This window comes from Rhinatrema bivittatum, chromosome 19 (genome assembly GCF_901001135.1).
Source record: "Rhinatrema bivittatum chromosome 19, aRhiBiv1.1, whole genome shotgun sequence".
NCBI lineage: Eukaryota > Metazoa > Chordata > Amphibia > Gymnophiona > Rhinatrematidae > Rhinatrema > Rhinatrema bivittatum.
This window is the reverse complement of record NC_042633.1, coordinates 8,411,673-8,432,033: the sequence shown is the minus strand read 5'-3', so window position 1 is coordinate 8,432,033 and position 20,361 is coordinate 8,411,673. Positions and strand designations below refer to the sequence as shown.

Here is a 20,361-nt window from a genome sequence, read left to right as displayed (position 1 = left end):
AGCGGATAGCCTGGAAGCGTCAGGAAGCCCCCGAGGAGCAGGTACTACAGACGTTCCTATAGATATCGGGTACTACGAAGGAACAGACCGGTCTGAGACAGGTGGAGAAAGGCAGAGACGGGCCGAACTGAAACTCTGAGGCTGGTAGCAAGGTGCGATGTCAGAGTCCAGGCAGAAGATCTGGGGCCGGCAGCAAGGCGTGGAGTCGGAGTCCAGGCAGAAGATCTGGGGCCGGCAGCAAGGTGCGGAGTCAGGGTCCAGGACAATGTCAGGGCGGGCAGCAGACAGAAGAAAACCAAAAACCAGTCTGAAGTCAAGTCAGGAGAGAAAACAGCAAAGGCAAGGCAGGTAACACTACAGGGACTTAGTTGCAAGGCGTCTTGTAGGTCCAAGGGAGAGGTTTAAATCTCCCTGGTTGATGACGTCATCTTCCGAGGCCAGCCTGGTTTTCGGGCCGCAGCCCCTTTAAGGGGCGGAGCCTGCCATGCTCTCCCCGATGCTGCCTGCAGGGACGCCAGGGAAGTCGTGCCGCGGCCCACGCACCATCCGCCGCGTCGGGGGGGTCCCCCTCTCCAGCGAACCACCGAAGGTAGGGGTCCTGGCAGGGGGCTACCGCGGCCAGGTATCATAACAGTACCCCCCGTCTTACGCCCCCTCCTGGAAGGACCGGGTTTACCAGGATGTGTTAGATGAAAGTGCTGAAGTAAAGTCTTATCCAAGATGTTCCCTGATGGTTCCCATGAGTTCTCCTCCGGACTAAAGCCTTCCCAAGCAATCAGATATTCCCACCATCTGTGGTTATGATGGACGTCAAGAATCTCCTGTACTTGATAGATCGGATCATCATCCGATTCAACAGCCGAAGGTCGAGGTGGAGCAGCGTGGAACAAAGAGGAAATCAACAGTTTCAGCAAGGAGACATGGAAGGAATTATGGATTCGAAGACTGGCTGGAAGCCGTAAACTATAGGTTTTTACTGATGATGAAAGGTCCAATGTACCTGGGAGCGAGCCTCATGGACGGAACCCTGAGGTGTATATGGCGCGTACTGAGCCAAACACGGTCTCCCGTGTTAAACAGTGGAGAAGGTCGACGATGTTTGTCCGTCATCCGCTTAGTAGTTTCAGCAGCATGTAGAAGTCTAGCGTTGGTAACCTCCCATAGCTCATACAGCTGTTGTGCTGAAAGGTGGGCCACCAGGGAGGCGACGGAAAGTGGTAGAGGAAGGGGAGGCCGTGGCTGCTTGCCATAGACAACCTGGAATGGAGAATTTCCAGTAGCCGAGTGCGCGTAGGAATTATGCAAAAATTTGGCCACGGTAAGAGCGTGGACCAATCATCTTGGTGGTCGTTCACAAATAGACGTAGGAACATCTTCAATCCTCTGTTTATCCGTTCAGCCTGCCCATTCCCTTGGGGGTGAAAGGCTGTGGTAAAGTCCAACTGTACTCCAAATTTCCTGCACAGCGCACCCAAGTATTTGGCAGTAAATTGTGGGCCTCTGTCAGATGTTATGTGGAGTGGAAGACCATGAAGGCGGAATAAATGTAGAGAGAAGAGCCCTGCTAACTCAGGGGCAAATGGTAATTTGGGCAATGGGACAAAGTGCGCCATCTTTGAAAATCGGTCGACCACAACCCATATTACCTGATTCCTGGAAGAAGTAGGGAGATCCACTACAAAATCAGTGGATATCTGGGTCCAGGGTTCTTGAGGCAGTGGAAGGGGTTGGAGGAGTCCCCATGGCTGGCCAGGTAAGGGTTTTTGTTGGGCACACTTCGGGCAAGAATCAACGTAGGCATGCACATCCCGACTCATATGGGGCCACCAATAGTAGCAAGATAATAGTCCCAAGGTACATGCTCTTTCAGGATGGCCAGCCGTAAGGGAATCATGTGCCCAGGAGAGTACTTTGGGACGAAGGTGAAGGGGAACCACCGTCTTCCCTGGTGGTGCTGTATCTGTAGTGGCAAGTACCACCTTAGCTGGATCTATAATATAGGTAGGGGATTCTTGCATGTCCTCCATCTCGTATAACCTGGAAAGGGAGTCTGCACGAGCATTCTTGGTTGCCGGGCAATAGAGTAACACAAAATCAAAGCGGCTGAAGAATAACGACCAGCGAGCTTGGCATGGATTCAACCGTTGCGCCTTGCTAAGGTATTCTACGTTTTTATGGTCTGTGTTGCGCCCCCTCCAGCCATTGCCTCCATTCCTCGAAAGCCATTTTTATAGCCAACAACTCCTTTAAGGGGCGGAGCCTGCCACGCTCTCCCCGATGTGAACCACCGAAGGTAAGGGTCATGGCCAGGGGCTACCGCGGCCAGGTATCACAACAAAATGCATGTGTAAGCAATTTAAGATCAAGGTAATCTAAAAGCTGATGAAGCAATCAAATATACAAAGAAAGTATGATTTCTGTATAATACAGGAAATATAAGAAACCATAAACAGTTTTGACTCAATCAAGACACAGGACTTGATGCGCACGTGCGTATGTAGGAGCGTATGTTATAAAATAGCTCTGGCATGTGTATGTGTGCATCTGATTTTGCAAGTGGGCATGGTAAAGTCGTGTTTCAGTTTTGCAAGTAGGGGAATTTTATAACAGGCAAGTATCCACGCCAAGATCAGTTTCACCAGTTCGTCCACCAGTTTGCCCATTCTCCAGCTCGGTCCTCCAAACCTCCCTGGTTCATTAGCCTGCATACCTGCCCAGTTAACCCAGACTCCTAAAACACCTCAAAGATGCTTGCAATGCAAACAGTTTTATTTACATTTAGATCTCCTCATTAGCAGAAGTAAAGTCATGCGGCACTAGAACTGGGTGTGTACCCAGGTGCATACGTACTTACCCACTCATCTCTTGGCCCTATTCTGGCATGCCCACACCCTGCCCACATCACGCCCCGCCCTTTTTTTCTCTGAAGTGAGATATTTGTGCATTGGGACTTGTACATGCATGTGTTCTACATGTGCTGACTTCTCACGATTGTGGCGCATGCACAACTTTTAAAATTCACCTTCAAGAGAGGAGATTACATCTTTGAGAGTGATAACATTATCTAACATAATGGGCTGAGGAAGTAAAGGAGAACATTCATGTTGAGAAATCCAAATAGCTTCTGATTTAGAAGGGTTGACCTTTAATGTATGGAGGAGGAGCCAGTTTGCAATCAGATGGAAACAATTATTAAAGATGCTTTAGAAGATGATGTTTTAGTATTTAAATATGCAGCTATCTGGATATCATCTGCATAGAGAGCCTAAACCCAAAATTATGAATCAATGTAAGAAGTGATGAATTGAAAAAATTAAAATACACAGTTAAAAAAAAGATGGGAAAGATAGAACCTTGTGTATGGTGTTGTAATTTTAGTACGTTTTGAAGATAAATTTATGATTGCGTTCCAAATTTTAAAAAATCCAGGGGAGAGTATAGAGAACTCTGTGGGTTCCTACTAAGGGGAATAGTCCAACTTTATAGGCGGAGAAGATATAGTATAAGAGCAGGTGTTAGTTCCCCCATGAGGAAGTCTGAGATGATGAGCTCCTGCCACCATCTTAAGTTGTGGAATCTTTAGTTGACCATCCCAGGAATTGCATGTTCCTTTTGCTCTTCCTCTTTGCTTTTTTTTCTAGGGAAGGTTCCTGGGGTCTCTTTGATTGAGACAAGGATAAAGAAAGAAGAGAGGATACCTGTTTTTATTATGATTTTGGAAACCTTTTATTTTGAAGAGGGATATTTTTCCTTCTTTCCTGCCTTTTATTTGGTTTCCCCCTTTTTTTTTTTTTTTGAGAACTTTCTTTTTTGTTCTTTGCCTGAGTACCCTAGGGTCCACGGCTCAATTCTTAACATTAGAGGAAGTGATGTCTCTCACGGAGAGAGAACCATAGAACCATTAGTTTCTTCATGGAGGAATGAATCAACATTCATTCCAAGGAAGAAGGAGTAAGGAACAAGAGGAGAAGACCAGTGGCATCAATCAGCTGTGTCCATGTCATCTCAATGAGATTAATAGGAAGAAAGGAGAAGAAATGCATCAACCAGGTCTGATGTGAAGAACAGAGAAGAACAAGGAGTAAAAGAGGTAACGTTATACAAAATGGGACTTTTAACTAAAACAACTAAATTGCGTTAGAATCCTTCCCACCAGCTATGGAATAGAAGCTTAAAAACTGCCTCAATGCTTGTGTGACAGACCCTCCTGATCTTGCCACCAGATGTCACTATCCCTGAAATTTTAACACTCTAGTAAAGGGCCATCCATACCCTTCAATCACTCCCAACTGGAAGATCTAGATTGGATGCCTGAAGACTATTTATCCCAGCCATTTAAGACACTAGGGGTTCAGTTTGAGAAATCAAGGGAAGAGTAAGGATTTATTTATTTATTTATTTAAAGTTTTTTCTATACCGACTTTCCAATAACAGAATTATTGATCAATTCGGTTTACATTTTGAACAATAACAGTGACAAGCAGGATGATTGTTTTATACTATGGTGAGGCCTACCAACTTTACAATGGACTTTAATGTTTGATTAATAATGGTTTAGATGATGGTACAACGCATGGAACCTAGAAGAGTAATCTTCCATTGTCAGGAAATTCTGGACACTGAGTAAATTAACATTAAAAGGCAAATTTTAAAAGCCCTACACGCTTCAAAGATGGGAGATATGCGCTGAGGTTGGGCTGGCACATGTTGCATGGTTTTTAAAAGGCGCCCAAGTACGCGTATCTCCCGGTATACACACAAAACCTTTTTTTCAAAAAGGGCGTGGGACGTGGGCATGGTCTGGCGGGAATGGGCATTCCTGGATTTATGAATGAAACCAGTGCATAAATGCTTACACGCAGAGGCACGTGCCGGGGTCCCCTACCATGTATCGTTACTTCTGCTATGGATAACGTGTAAGTAAACAAAAACACAATAGATGCCTCAGTCTTATTTCAGTGTTTATTAGAACAGAGATGTGCTCAATAATTGCCCGACTCAGGCCAGGTTTCGCAGCTCGTTGGCCGCTGCCTCAGGGGTCAAAACAGTATATCAAACAGCGCGCTGGTCTCCTCAACGGAATGGGGATCGTTACTTCTGCTATGGATAACGTGTAAGTAATAAAATAAAAAAATCTAGGCTAGTCAGCGGGGTTTTAAGGGTTGGTGCTAACAGGATAAAAGGGAGGCTATTTAATTAGGGGGGTTAAGAAGCCCTATCCTTTTCCTGGGCCAACTGGGAATGAACAGGGGAAACTGGTAATTGCATCGGCGCGCGTCTACTAAAATTCTACCAATTTACACAGTAGAAGCAGCATTTGCATGCACATGAACAGCCTACTTTATACCATGCGGGCCCAGCTGGGTCTCTGGGCGTAAGCTGGCATACGCACGTACATATGTGCCCACACTCCGGTATCAAAGTTGTCCTCTAAGAGAGGACTGTAACCTCTAACATTGTGTTTGTGGGGTGATTCCTGGGACCTAGAGGAGACACCTAAGTTCTAAGGAATATTTATTGATCGATGGTGCCTCATGTACTCTCTTTGGCCTTATTCAAATCCAGTCTAAAAACCCTCCTTTTTGTTGACACTTTTACACCTTTACAACCTGATAATTTCTCTTTCAGCTTTATTGATTTTAACCCTTTTCTTAATTAATGAAATTCCCAATGTTTCTTTTACATTGTATGTTGGTCTTGATTAGATTGTAAGCTCTATGAAGCAGGGATTATCTCTTATGGGGCGGATTTTAAGAGCCCTGCTCGCGTAAATCCGCCCGGATTTACGCGAGCAGGGCCTTGCGTGCCGATGCGCCTATGTTCCATAGGCCTACCGGCGCGCACAGAGCCTCGGGACTCACGTAAGTCCCGGGGTTTTTCAAGGGGGGCGTGTCGGGGGCGTGTCGGATCGGCGCGGCGTTTTGGGGGCGGGACGCGGCGTTTCGGGGGCGGGCCCGGGGCATGGTTTCGGCCCGGGGCGGTCCGGGGGCGTGGCCGCGCCCTCCGGAACCGCCCCCAGGTCCCGTCTCGGCGCACTAGAGGCCCGCTGGCGCGCGGGGATTTACTTCTCCCTCCCGGAGGCGTAAATCCCCCGACAAAGGTAGAGGGGGGGTCTAGATAGGGCCTGGGGGGGTGGGTTAGATAGAGGAAGGGAGGGGAAGGTGAGGGGAGGGCGAAAGCAAGTTCCCTCCGAGGCCGCTCCGATTTCGGAGCGGCCTCGGAGGGAATGGCGGCAGGCTGCGCGGCTCGGCGCGCGCCATCTACACGAAATCGGCAGCCTTGCGCGCGCCGATCCAGGATTTTAGCGGATACGCGCGTATCTATTAAATCCAGCGTACTTTTGTTTGCGCCTGATGCGCCAACATAAGTACGCTAAGGCGCGCTTTTTGAAAATCTACCCCTCTGTGTTTTTGCACAGCACTGTTTACATTAATTAGCAGCAGGGATGTGAATCGATTTTTGACGATTTAAAATATCGTCCGATATTTTTTAAATCGTCATTAATCATTAAAGAGTGTGATACAATAGAAATTCCACCGATTTATCATGACCTGGTGGTCCAGTGGGCCCCAGGAGCGATCTCCCGCTCTCGGGCCGTCGGCTGCCACTAATAAAAATGGCGCCAATGGCCCTTTGCCCTTACCATGTGACAGAGTAGCCATGCCATTGGCCGGCCCCTGTCACATGGTAAGGGCATGGAACCGGAACCAAACCGATTCCGGTTCTGATTCACATCTCTAATTAGCACTATAGAAGTGATAAGTATTAGCAGTACTGGTAGAATCGAAGGGGGTACAATAAATTACTTTGCATTTTTCAGGTTCCCTGTGGTTTTCCCCATTAGGAATTCCTTGGTGTTCATCTCTGGTCTGATTAGAATGACATAACATTTGGGGAAGAATATACAACCCAACAACCCAGCACTTGAGGACAAAATTGCAAATATTTCCACAGCCACCGTGAACTTCCCTCTTGTGCTTAGGTAAGCAGGGATGAAAGAGAGCCAGACAGCAATGAATATAAGCATGCTGAAGGTGATGAACTTAGCCTCATTAAAGCTGTCAGGCAACTTTCTAGCTAAAAAAGCTACAATGAAGCTGATAGAAGCCAAAAGCCCCATGTATCCCAGCATGCACCAGAATGCAAGCAATGACCCTTCGTTGCATTCAAAGATTATCTTCCCCATCTGAGATTTCATGCTCATTTGGGAAAACGGGGGAGCCACGATCAACCAAGTGACACAGATGAGGACTTGGACCAGGCTGCAGGCTAATACCAAGGTGCTGGGCAGTTGTGGTCCTACCCATGACCTTAGATTGCTGTTTGGCTTGGTGGCCTTGAAGGCTATGGTCACTATGATGGTCTTGGCCAACAAGCAGGAGATGCAGATGGCGAATACAACACCAAATGCAATCTGACGCACCATGCAGACTGGGTTTGTGGGGTGGCCAATGAAAACTAATGAGCAGCCGAAACACAGGATAAGGGCCAATAGCAGGAGGTAGCTCAGTTCACGATTATTCGCTTTCACAAGTGGAGTGTGGTGTTTCCAGATGAAAACTGCAAGTATAGCGGCTGGCACCAGGGCTCCTAGCACTGAGGTAACAGCCAGCGTCACGCCCAGGGGTTCTTGGTAGGACAGAAACTCAATGGACTTCTCCTGGCATCCGTCATTTCTCTTGGTGGGCCATTGGTCATCAGGGCATTTCATGCAATCTGTGGCATCTGTAGGAAAAAAGAGATTCCATGTGTGGCTTAGATCAGGGAAAATCATTACAGAAATAAAAAGAGAAAGTAAACATGATTCATCTTTACAGAGGCATTATCCTTTGCCAACTCCGTTTTGCCAGAACTTGTTGAGTTTTAAGTATGAGGGGGATAGTAAATTGCTGGGCTCCAATTACTTTCTACCAGGACTTTAACCCCTAACCAGTGACTCACAATATGATCAGATACCTGATTCCGTGAGATTATGTAATGGGAGGGTATTTTTTGGATTTGAGATTAATGAACTGCTACTGTGGTGCTTGCAATGCCATCCTAAAGCTCAGGTACTGTAGTTTAGTTGCAAAAATCAGTTACTATGCCAGGTTTAATGCAGACCTGCCTCTACAGGGTTAATGGTCAGGCTGAGAGTGCTTAGCCTTTAGGATCCCTGCTGACCTGTCTGGAACCAATCAGAGATGGGAGTATGCCTCAGAGCCAGTGCGGCCTGCACATTCTGCTTGTGTTTTCTTTCTCTTGTGGATTTTCTTCCAGAGTTATAAACCTGGAGCCAGAAAAGGGCTGAGTCGTTAGATACAGGCAGAGTATCTAATCCTGGAGACAGGAATGATAGTGTAGCCCCTAAGCCATTGAAGAGCTGTGAAAGAACATTAACTATTGAGGCTTTTAAATGTATATTTCCTACTGAACAATTCTGTGTTTATGTACTAGGGATGTGCATTTGTCCTGGTTCGGCCACCCCGAAAATCGAAGCGGATTTTCCCGAAATTTCGGGAAAATTTGTTTTTCGGGATTAGTGCGCACTAACCCTGAAATTTGGGGCAGCCGAAAAAAATGGTCCCGAACCGCAGGAAAACGAAATTTCCTGTGGCGAGCCGATGACGAAGGCCGAACCAAAAGGTTTGGCCGAATCACATGTCTATTATGTACTGCAAGAGCAAGATTGATTTGTTTCCTCTTCGCCTCCACAGGATATAGAACTATTCCTCCACTAACCTCTGACTTCCAAACAGTAGTTAGTCGAGTCTCCCTTCCCTTTTGTTTCTCCTCCCTCCCAATTTTATGTAATGCATCCCATATGCCAATACCCTTCTCTCCATGCTACCTTATTTAACCGGTTTCCCGTTTTTCATTTTTCCTGTTTTCCAGCTCGTCCATGTTATTGATTACTATGTAATTTAAGTTTATTTTATTTTATTCTTTTGTGTTCCATGTACTCGTTCTGCCGTGCATTTGCCTTTCTGTCTCTATGTTCCCTGTAAACCGATACGATGTGAAAACGGTTATTGGTGTATAAAAAACTACAAATAAATAAATAGGTTTTTACTGGGTGGGTTTGTATTTTTTTGTATTTATTTTATGTAATATTTCCTTTGTTATATGTTACTGAGTTTTTTTTGTATTTATGTCTGTTTGGGTTGTATTGGTATTATAATAAGGGGCGGATTTTAAAACCCCTGCGCGCGCCGGCGCGCCTATTTTGCATAGGCCGCCAGCACGCGTAAAGCCCCGGGACGCGCGTAAGTCCCGGGGCTTTCGAAACAGGGAGGGAGGGGGCGTGTCCGGGGGCATTCCCGAAACGACGCGGTGTTTCGGGGGCGTGCCGCCGCATTTCGGGGGCGGGCCCGGGAGCGTGGCGCCGGCCCGGGGGCGTGGTCAAGGCTTCCGGACCACGCCCCCGTGACCGGAGGACAGAGCGGGGCTGCCGGCGACGTGCGCAAAGTTACGCCTGCTTTCAGCAGGCGTAACTTTGCCGACAAAGGTAAGGGGGAGGTTTAGATAGGGCGGGGGGGTGGGTTAGGTAGGGGAAGGGAGGGGAAGGTGGGGGGAGGGCGAAGAAAAGTTCCCTCCAAGGTCGCTTCGAAATCGGAGCGGCCTCGGAGGGAACAGGTAGGCCGCACTGGGCTCAGCGCACGCAGGTTGTTCAAATGTGCACCCCCTTGCCCGCGCCGACCCCGGATTTTATAAGATACGCGCGGCTACGCGCTTATCTTATAAAATCTGGTCTACTTTTGTTTGCGCCGGTGGCGCGAACAAAAGTACCCGCGCACGTAGTGTTTGAAAATCCGCCCCTAAGTGTGGTGGGTTGTGGGTGGGTAGGTTGTGTTGGATATATGTAATTATTTAATTATTGTTATTATGTATTGTTCATGCTTGCCTTGAACTTTATGTTTATAGTTTTCTGATTATGATTTATGAATATATAGATTTATTTGTATGCATAATATTTTAATTAAAGAAATTTTGTGATTTATTTGTTAGAATCCAGCCACCTTCCCAGAAACCTCAGCGGCAGATGTTCACCGTGCAGCTGGGAGCTGCCATTGGATGCTCTGATGCATGTGATACTGGAACCTGGTGAAGTGATGTTTAGAAAGTATGTACGCATTGGTGCGCACAATTCGGCGCATGTTGCCAGGAGATCTCATGTGGCCTGCCACTGGAGATAGAACTGGCACATTGGCTTCCATCTCACTCCACACCTAACGCGCCATTTCCTCATCCGATGATCCTGAAACTACTGCACTACCAACACACCTTGGCTATTTTACAAGCTGCAAAATTGCGCCAGTCAATTCATTTTTTGTCATTGAAGCTTTTTCTTTTGTGCCGGATTTGGCCAAAACGATGGCACAGAGAACTTTCTTGGCGCTGTGGCCTCAACTTTGGGATGCTGGCCAGGATGAGGGTCAAACATAATAATTCTACCAAAGTCTATGATTCGCCAGATGACCTGCATTCTTATTTGGCCTCTTTGCCTGCTTCTTCAGCCATGGTGGCTTGAATATACTGTTTTCCTTTTTTCTTTTTCTCATCTCGATGCCTTTTTTGTCGGGCTGGACTTCTTATTTTTCCTTCTGGATGGATTCCTTCACGTTCATCATTTTCCAGCTTTGTTGACTGTGATCTACCTTTTTGGCAGCTGTCTATAACATTCTTAATTCTCCAGTTCTATTGCCTACTAGACATTCTCCTTACAATACTTTTACTGTTTTTTTTTTCATCATACTACTGATATCTCCGCTTTCAATACCACGCTTATTGTTTTCTGGAGTTTAGGGAGCGCCTACTCCTTGTCTCACAGACTCCTTCACTTATCGCCATATGTGGGTGTGGTGTGGCTCTTTTTTACTCTGCCTTTGCTTTGCTATTTTTTGTGGTGTGTTTTTATTTGTTTCTCCTTGCTTCAGATGACATGTTACTGCTTTCTAATGTTTGTTATTATCTCTGCCACCTTCAGAAATACTCCAAGGTTATTTATGTTATTCTGCCTATGATGGTTCTTTTCTCTCATTGATACACTTATGATGGCTACTGATCTTAACATTTTTTCTTTAAATGTGAATGGCCTAAATCTCTGTATTAAGTGGAAAAAGATTCTCACTCATATACATCCCGTTCATCCAGATATTGTATATTTACAGGAAACACACTTGACCTCCAAAGAATCCCTTAAACTTTGAACGGGTTGGGTTGGCCAGGTTTTATTTGACCCTGCAGTTGGTAAATGTAATGGGGTCACCATCCTAGTTCACAAGTCACTCCCCCTCACCATTCTTCATCAAGAGGCAGATCTAGAGAGTAGATGGATGGCTGCAATGGTTAAAATCTTGAATACCATGGTTTAGTTATTTAATATATATGTCTCTAATTTGGATGCTTCAGCTTTTTTCATGTTGTCTCTGCTCTCTTATATAAATATGCTGATGTACCAGTTCTGCTGAGCAGTGATTTGGTTATTAGGGATGTGAATCGTTTTAGGACGATTAAAATTATCGTCCGATAATTTTAATATCGTCTTAAACCGTTATGGAACACAATACAATACAGATTCTAACGATTTATCGTTATAAATCGTTAGAATCGTGAGCCGGCACACTAAAACCCCCTAAAACCCACCCCCGACCCTTTAAATTAAATCCCCCACCCTCCCGAACCCCCCCCAAATAACTTAAATAACCTGCGGGTCCAGCGGCGGTCCGGAACGGCAGCGGTCCGGAATGGGCTCCTGCTCCTGCATCTTGTCGTCTTCGGCCGGCGCCATTTTCCAAAATGGCGCCGAAAAATGGCGGCGGCCATAGACGAAAAAGATTGGACGGCAGGAGGTCCTTCCGGACCCCCGCTGGACTTTTGGCAAGTCTCGTGGGGGTCAGGAGGCCCCCCACAAGCTGGCCAAAAGTTCCTGGAGGTCCAGCGGGGGTCAGGGAGCGATTTCCCGCCACGAATCGTTTTCGTACGGAAAATGGCGCCGGCAGGAGATCGACTGCAGGAGGTCGTTCAGCGAGGGTTCCGGCGCCTCGCTGAACGACCTCCTGCAGTCGATCTCCTGCCGGCGCCATTTTCCGTACGAAAACGATTCGCGGCGGGAAATCGCTCCCTGACCCCCGCTGGACCTCGAGGAACTTTTGGCCAGCTTGTGGGGGGCCTCCTGACCCCCACGAGACTTGCCAAAAGTCCAGCGGGGGTCCGGAAGGACCTCCTGCCGTCCAATCTTTTTCGTCTATGGCCGCCGCCATTTTTCGGCGCCATTTTGGAAAATGGCGCTGGCCGAAGACGACAAGATGCAGGAGCAGGAGCCCGTTCCGGACTGCTGCCGTTCCGGACCGCCGCTGGACCCGCAGGTTATTTAAGTTATTTGGGGGTGGGGGATTTAATTTAAAGGGTCGGGGGTGGGTTTTAGGGGGTTTTAATGTGCCGGTTTTTCGATTTTTCGATTTTTCGATTTTTTAACGATTTTTCACGATTTTTCACGATATTTTACCCCCCCAAACGGCAACAATACGATTCCCTCCCCCTCCCAGCCGAAATCGATCGTTAAGACGATCGAGGACACGATTCACATCCCTATTGGTTATGGACCGATAATCCTCTTGTCCTGGTAGATGTTCCTCTTCCTTTACATTTATTCACTTACTTATGAACACACATGGGCCTGGATTTTCTAATATCGCACAGGTTTGTGAATCCCGCGGTAATGGGGGGCGGGTCTGCGAAAGCCGGCAGCGATAGCACCACTGCAGCGTTATCGCTGTTGGCTTTCGCACCCAATAACGCCACCGTGAAAGGTGGTGCTTTTGGGCGCGCTAGTGGCGGTGATAACGGGTCTTACCTTATCGCCTCCAGCGAAGTTACCGCCGTGTCCACCCCGATGCCGCCCCGACTCCTCCTCTTCCGGTCCCGACTCCGCCCCTATCAAGCTATCACACTCGAAAAGGGACTTTTCGCGGCATGACCATTAGAAAATGACCCCCATGGTTTGGTGGATCTTTGGCGACTCTTACATTCCACTGATAAGGATTTCACTTTTTTTCATTTCCTCATTAATCCTACTCTTGTATTGATTATTTTTAATTTCTAAAAATCTTTTAAATTTGGCTTATATGACAAAAACCTTTCCCATCTTGCTCTCAGATCATGCTTTGCTTTCTCTCTCCCTTCACTGGAACCTTCCATTAACTGATACCCCTAGCTGGTGTGTTAATGCGGTTTGTGGGAGGATTCATCTTTTATTTCTCAAATATCGACCACCATTTCTGATTTTCTTGCTATTAATGAGATCCCTCAGTCTCCCTTACCCATTGGTTTGGAAGCTTTTAAGGCCACTTGTAGGGGTATGATTATCAGTTATTCTGAGCACCTTAAACAAATCAGGTCTAGTGAATTACTTGATTTAGAAGCTCAGATCAGCCACGTGGAATCTCTGCATATATCTACCTGGAATAGCAGTGTTCTTGTTTCTTATATAAACTCAAATATCGCTACAATAAACTTTTAAGTGCTTCTGCGGGTAAATCCATTTTCCTTCAAAACTGCTGCTACTATGCAGAAAATGACAAGTCTGGGTGACTATTGGCTACTTATTTACAGGGGCTGAAGGAACATAAGAGGGAAGAGATTTTATGCCAATTTCATGATTTCTATAAAGATTTGTATTCCTCTGAATCACAGCATGATCCCATTTTAATTACTAAGTTCCTCTCTAATTTGACTCATCCTACTTTATCATCTCTAGAGAGTGCCCACTTGAATGCTCCTTTAACTGTCTCTGAAGTGATGAAAGCTCTGTTTGCTCTACAAGTGGGTAAGACTCTGGGTTTCGATGGCTTTTCACTCAAATTTTATAAGGCATTCTCTTCCCTCTTGGTTCCTAAGTTGTATGCTTTATTTTTATATATGTGAACCCAGGATCCAACTTCTTCTTGCTTTAATGAAGCTAAAATTGTGTTTTTTTCCCTAAACTAAATCGGGATCCACTATCTCCTGATAATTATCGACTCATCTCTTTACTTAACACTGATTATAAGATATTAGCTAAAATATTATCCTCCCATCTGGAACAGGTTCTGGATAAGCTTATACACCCAACTCAATCTGGTTTTATGAAAGGTCAATTTATTACAGATAACTCCCACTTATTTGTGGATATACTTCAAATTTATAATAATTTGTCTTCCCCTTTAGTGGCCTTATCCTTCGAGCTCAAAAAGTGTTTGGTCATATGGAATAGGAATTTTTGTTTGAAGTCTTTTGCTGGTTTGGTTGTGGTGCTCCTTTCATTTTCTATATTAACTCTCATTATTACTTGCCTACCTACTCTATTTCAATTGATGGAGCATCTTCTGACTCGTTTATATTGCACAGAGGTACGAGGCAAGACTGCCCGCTTTCTCCCTATTTATTCAACCTTTAATTGGAACCTTTATTGCTTGCTTTATGACAAAACCCATATGTTTTAGGTCTTACTTGTAATAACATGGAATATAAATTATCGGCTTATGCTGATGATTTAATTTTATATGTTTCTCAACCTGAGATAGTATTACCTCACATTATTCGATATATTTCCTCCTTCTCTCTTATTTTTGGATACCATGTTAACTGGAGCAAATCTGAGATGATGCCTCTTAATATCCATGTGACTTCTTTGGCCTCTACTTTTTCTACTTTTCAATGGGTTACTAGTGGTTTAAAGTATCTTGGTATGTATTTCTATCCTACACTTGCTCAAACTATTGCTAAAGCTGCAGATAAAATATGTGCAATGGTATCTGAGCTTACTAATAGATGGTTTCACATACTTCTTTCTTGGTGGGGCCGTTTGGATATTCCAACCCCGCTTACTCTGACAGGAATTAGGAAAACAATTGACGAACCTAGACCTCTCCAACATAAATAATGCCACTCAATCTTGGTACCGCATCACAGAACAAACCGCCAACAACATAAACCCCGAGAAATTGAAACTGTTGAAAAAAAACAGAACAAAAACCAACGCATGGTTCAACCCCCAACTAAGATCTATGAAATTCAACCTCCGAAAACTGGAAAAGGAATGGCAAAAATCCAAATGCCCAGTATCCTTACAAAGATATCGCACACAACTCGCCACATATAAGAAAACAATTCTGAACTCCAAACGCGACTACTATAGTCAAAAGATTAGAACTTCCACAAACCAACCTAATGCCCTCTACAACATTGTAAGAAACCTCATAAATGAGAATAATATCAACTCCCCCTCTTCCGAAACAAACAACATATGTCAAGACCTTGCCATTTTCTTCAAGAATAAAATAAGCAAAATAACGAACACCTTCAACAATACTTCGATAACTGAAGAACACCCGGACACACCAAATATTACACCATGGTCGAACTTTGACCCAATTACAAACATTGAAACCGAAAAAATGCTAAGGAAAATAAACCCTGCTCGCCATGATCTTGACTTAATACCAACCCACGAGTTAAAAGAAATATCACACATCATTGCTCCCTCCTTAGCAGCTATCATAAATAAATCACTTGAAGAAGGTGAACTCCCAACCAAATTAAAAATCACAACTATCACTCCAATATTGAAAAAAAAGAACCTTGATCCAGAGGATCTGAATAATTATCGCCCCATCTCTAACCTTCCCTTACTAGCAAAGATGACTGAAAAAGCAGCACTGTTACAACTCAATGAACACCTAGAAAACAATAAAATTCTACACCCATCACGACATGGGTTCAGAAAAAATCGCAGCACAGAAACCCTTTAATTGGAAGGGTTATATCAAACAAAATAACAAGAGGATTTGACAATAAACTAAGATACCTACTGATACTACTTGACCTCTCTGCGGCCTTCGACACCGTTGACCACAAAAGCCTGATATCAAGTCTTGCTAACATAGGCCTTACTGGCAAAACCCTTGCCTGGTTCACTTCTTTCCTAAAAGACAGGTTCTTCAAAGTCACATTTAACAACTCCTCTGATCCCCTCCCCCTCGACACAGGAGTACCACAAGGGTCAGCCCTCTCAGCCACCCTCTTTAATATATACTTACTCCCACTCTGCCATCTCATCGCAAGTCTAGGCATATCATTTTATATGTACGCCGACGATATTCAGCTCCTTATCCCAATAACCTCAACGATCGAAGACGCATTGCCGCTTCATTCTCCGGGTCCAGCTGGCTTGAGGGGCCCGAAACACCATTCCTTTGCCGGTTTCCGGAATCAGCTGCTATCGGTGACGTCTGAGGAGGAGGAGCCGGGTAGACTACAAAACCTTGTCTACCCCGGCGCGCCGCCGGCGCGACGGTTAAGCCGCGCGCGGTGAAGGTGCGCGCTCGGCTTTGTCCGGCTTTGTCCGGATTGGACAGCATTGGGCGGCGACGGACGTAACTTTTGAAAAGAGAAGAAGCGGTCTTAGTGAACGGCGGCAAGCTAAGTAAAAACACTTTGTTTTCTCCTTATTTGATTTGGGAACAGCTTTACTGTAATTACCACTAGGTGAAGAGGTTTTTGCACTTGCATTGGAACTCTTTCAGGTATTTTTGGCCATGCCTCATTCTAAGAGGAAGGCAAAAGTAAGAGAACTTTCTATGACCTCAACCTCTGTGAAGTTACATCAGTCTACTATTCCAGACTGTTTCCAAACCCCCTCAGAGAGAACACCGGGAGGGGCCGCTAGTAATATGAGCCAGGAGCAGGAGAATATTACTTTGGCCAGTGAAATATCTCTATCCCCCGGTGCCCCGCAGAGACCGGTTCCCCCATTCAAGGAACCTGAAAAAGCTATAATATCAGCAGAAGCCATACATGTTCTTCCTAGAGAAGTTGGGGATCCAACTGAGGTCTCTAAGGACAATGAAAATCTAAAGTCCAGAGAAGGCATGGAAGGCTCGGATCCAGGAGGAGGATCTGAGTGTTTGCAACTTGGAGAAATTGTATCAGGAAAAGCAAAGTCAGAGATAATGGAGATTACTCCTAAGAAACTTACTTTAGAAGAACTGGGACTGATGATTATGAAACTGCAAAAATCGATCAACAATTTAACTATGAATGTGCAGGAAGTTTTAAATAAGAACGTTTGTATGCAGAATAACATAGAATGTTTAGAGAAAAATTCTACTGTTCTAGATGAGAAATTGGGAGAAATAAAGAAAACCCAGGTTAATTTAATAAAATCAATTCAAGAACACGAAGGGAAGTTAGAAATGATAGAGAACCAGAATAGGAAATTGAATTTAAGAATACTGAACTTTCCTTTAGTCCATCTGGTGACACCAGAGGACTTGTTTAATAGTTATTTAAAAAATATCTTAAAGTATTCGGTAAATTCATTTCCTAAACTGTCTAAATCTTACTACTTATTACAACAACAGAGTAAGGAAAAGGATAATGTTAAATCTATGGAGAGCTTTAATTTAACAGAATTCCTGGAAAAATCATATGAATCTAAAATTGAAAAAAGAGCAACCCTTTTAGTGCAGTTTCAATCCCAAGTAGAGAGAGATGAGGTGTTAAAACTTCATTTCGGACAACAAAAACAAAATTTCTATGGTGCCCCAGTGAGAATATTTCCAGATGTTACTCGCATAACACAGATAAGGAGGAAAAACTTCATAGCAATGCAGAAGGAAGTACAAGAAAAAGGAGCACAGTTCTCCTTACGATATCCATGTAAGTGCTATATGAAATATCAAGGAAATTCATATATCTTCAATTTCCCAGATCAACTGCGTGCTTTCCTTGATACTCACTCCTAAGGGTTGTATAAAATGTGGGTTAAATGGAAAGTATGAGGGAGTATAAGGAGACTTTACCTTAAACATATTTCCTTATGATTGCTCCAATAGTTTACAGCTTGTCAAAGTTCACTAATGTTATTCCTAATATTATCCTCATAACTGATACAATTGGAGGGAATTATTTTTTGTCTTGTAAGTATTTTTATTGTTTTATTTCTACCTATGTATCAGAATTATTGCTTGTAAAAATTTAAGAAATGCAATAAAAATAAAATAAAAAAAAAAAGAAACAAGCTGAACCAACTCAAACTATGCCTGAACATGGACAAAACAGAATGCATACTCTTCGATAGAAACACAGGCCAAATGACCCCATTACCCTCCTTACAAATTGGCAACTCTAACATTCAACCGAAGAATAATACAAAGGACCTCGGAATTTGGATTGACTCTGAACTAAACTTCAAAAAAAAACATCGCAATGAAAACAAAAGACGGCTTCCATAAACTCCACATACTGAAACACCTCAAGCCCCTACTACACCAACAAGATTTCAGAACTGTCCTGCAATCTCTCATCTTTACCAGCCTCGATTACTACTAATTGGTCTTCCCAAATCTACCATAAAACCACTCCAACTGTTACAGAATGCTGCTGCTAGAGTTTTAACCGGCAAAAAAAAGTCAGATCACATAACCCCTGTTCTGAAGAGCCTTCACTGGCTACCGGTCGAACAAAGAATAAAGTTCAAAACCCTAACAATCCTACACAACGCGATTTACAGATCAGATAACACCATCCTCGATAACATGCTCCAAACACACAAACCGCAACGCACGACAAGAACCTCAAGCAAACTGCTCCTAGCCATACCTTCTCTACCATCAGCTAAGCACTCCAACACAAGGAACAGAGCCTTCTCCATCGCAGGACCAAAAGCATGGAACTCCCTACCTGACTACTTAAGTTCACTCAAAGACATAAAATCCTTCAAAAAAGAACTCAAAACATGGATATTCAGACAGACTTTCACTGATGATGTTGGCTAAGCATACATCAAACATACACACCAGAGACTCATTGACTTTACCCTGCTTTTCTTGGAATTATGCATCAGCACCCGTTATACCCTGATTAGACAATATTTATACATAGTTAGAATTGTTTCCCTCAAATCTTTCTACGATATTTCCATTATGTCTAGTTAACATGATACCCGTTTAATTGTTCGTTGTCTGTATCAAGTTCTTTACCTGTATCAAGTTGCTATACTGTAAACCGGAGAGAAGGCAGATTGCTATTCTTCGGTATATAAAAGACTTTAAATAAATAAATAAATAAAATGGTCATAGTGCCTAAAATTAATTTATTACTTCATATGCTTACTAATTTTTTTTTTTATATAAGATTTTATATAGGCTTGATTAGAATGCTCTCTTTATTTTTGTGGACGCATAAGGCTCCACAGAGTGCTCTATCCATACTTAAACTACCTAGGGATACTGGTGGTGTAAAGTTTCCCGATTTCAGAGTGTATCATTCAGCATTCATTTTACGCCAAGCTACTCCTGATTGGCAGGTCATGTTCCCGATGTTACAAAACAGATTTGGCATGATATTGAAGTAGATTTTGTACATCCTCTCCCTCTTTTTGGACTCCTGGGCTTTTGGTCATTTTTCCATTTCTGAAGTTACCCCACCATTTATGCTTCTTGCTCTGTGTTTCACTATCTAGAATCCTCTTTGGAGCACTTAAGTACACAATGGGGCACTTCCTCTTTGACTCGGATTTGGCATAACTCTCATTTTTTGATTAGTAAACAAACTACTAATTGGATTTCTTGGATTCAAGTTGGTATCTGGTCTCTAAACCAACTAGTATCTGGGTCCAGTTGGCACTCATTCTCCCAACTGATGTCTATGTATGGTTTACATGCTTCCCAGTTCTATTGCTGTCTGCAGTTTCAGCATTGTGTTCATATGTTACACTTGGACCTCCTCACTAGCCCTCCACAATTGCTTTCTCTTGCCCAACTTTTCCTTTCTTACAGGCATATGGCTTCTGCCATTTATAAATATCTTAAACTTAGTTTAAAAGGTGCCTTGTCTTGGAGTGAACATGGTCACAAGACCTCTCTCTACACACAGATTTTCATGGCCCAGGTTTTGGTCGGTTGTTATCCGGCCTTCTCTTTCCTCTCAACTAACACAATCCCTTTTTTTTAGCGCACCACACCACTTGGACTCCATGGTCTTTATACAGAGCGAAGTTATCTTCGTCGCACTCATGCTGGTTGTGTGGCGAGCCTAAAGCAACTCTTTCTCATATGTTGTTTCATTGTTCTCATATTTATTCCTTTTGGAGTGAGGTGTGGGACAAGATATCTCAGATGCTTAGTTTACAAATGTCCTTATCTTATAAATTTATTATTGTTATATCTCCTATCCGCGGCCGGCTGCGGCTAGCCCACCTACCTCTCCTACCTGCTTCCGGGCTGCCGTTGGCATCAGCGTGCGGGTGAAGGGAACCCCCTGAGGCAGGTCTCTGGCCTTCTCCACGGTACTGGCCGCCGACACTGGGCCGCGCTCCGATGGTGTCTCTGGCGGGGGGGG

General features: G+C 44.3%; 1 protein-coding gene across 1 annotated transcript in view; it reads right to left on the bottom strand.

Moving 5' to 3' along the window:
- Window positions 1-6,802: 6,802 nt before the first annotated feature.
- The window catches only part of LOC115081116 (extracellular calcium-sensing receptor-like), a 68,384-nt gene continuing 54,825 nt past the window's right edge, over window positions 6,803-20,361 (bottom strand). Inside the window, exon 8 of the mRNA XM_029585628.1 lies at window positions 6,803-7,725. Within this exon, the coding sequence (XP_029441488.1) occupies window positions 6,803-7,725 (923 nt within the window). The remainder of the gene's footprint in view (window positions 7,726-20,361) is intronic.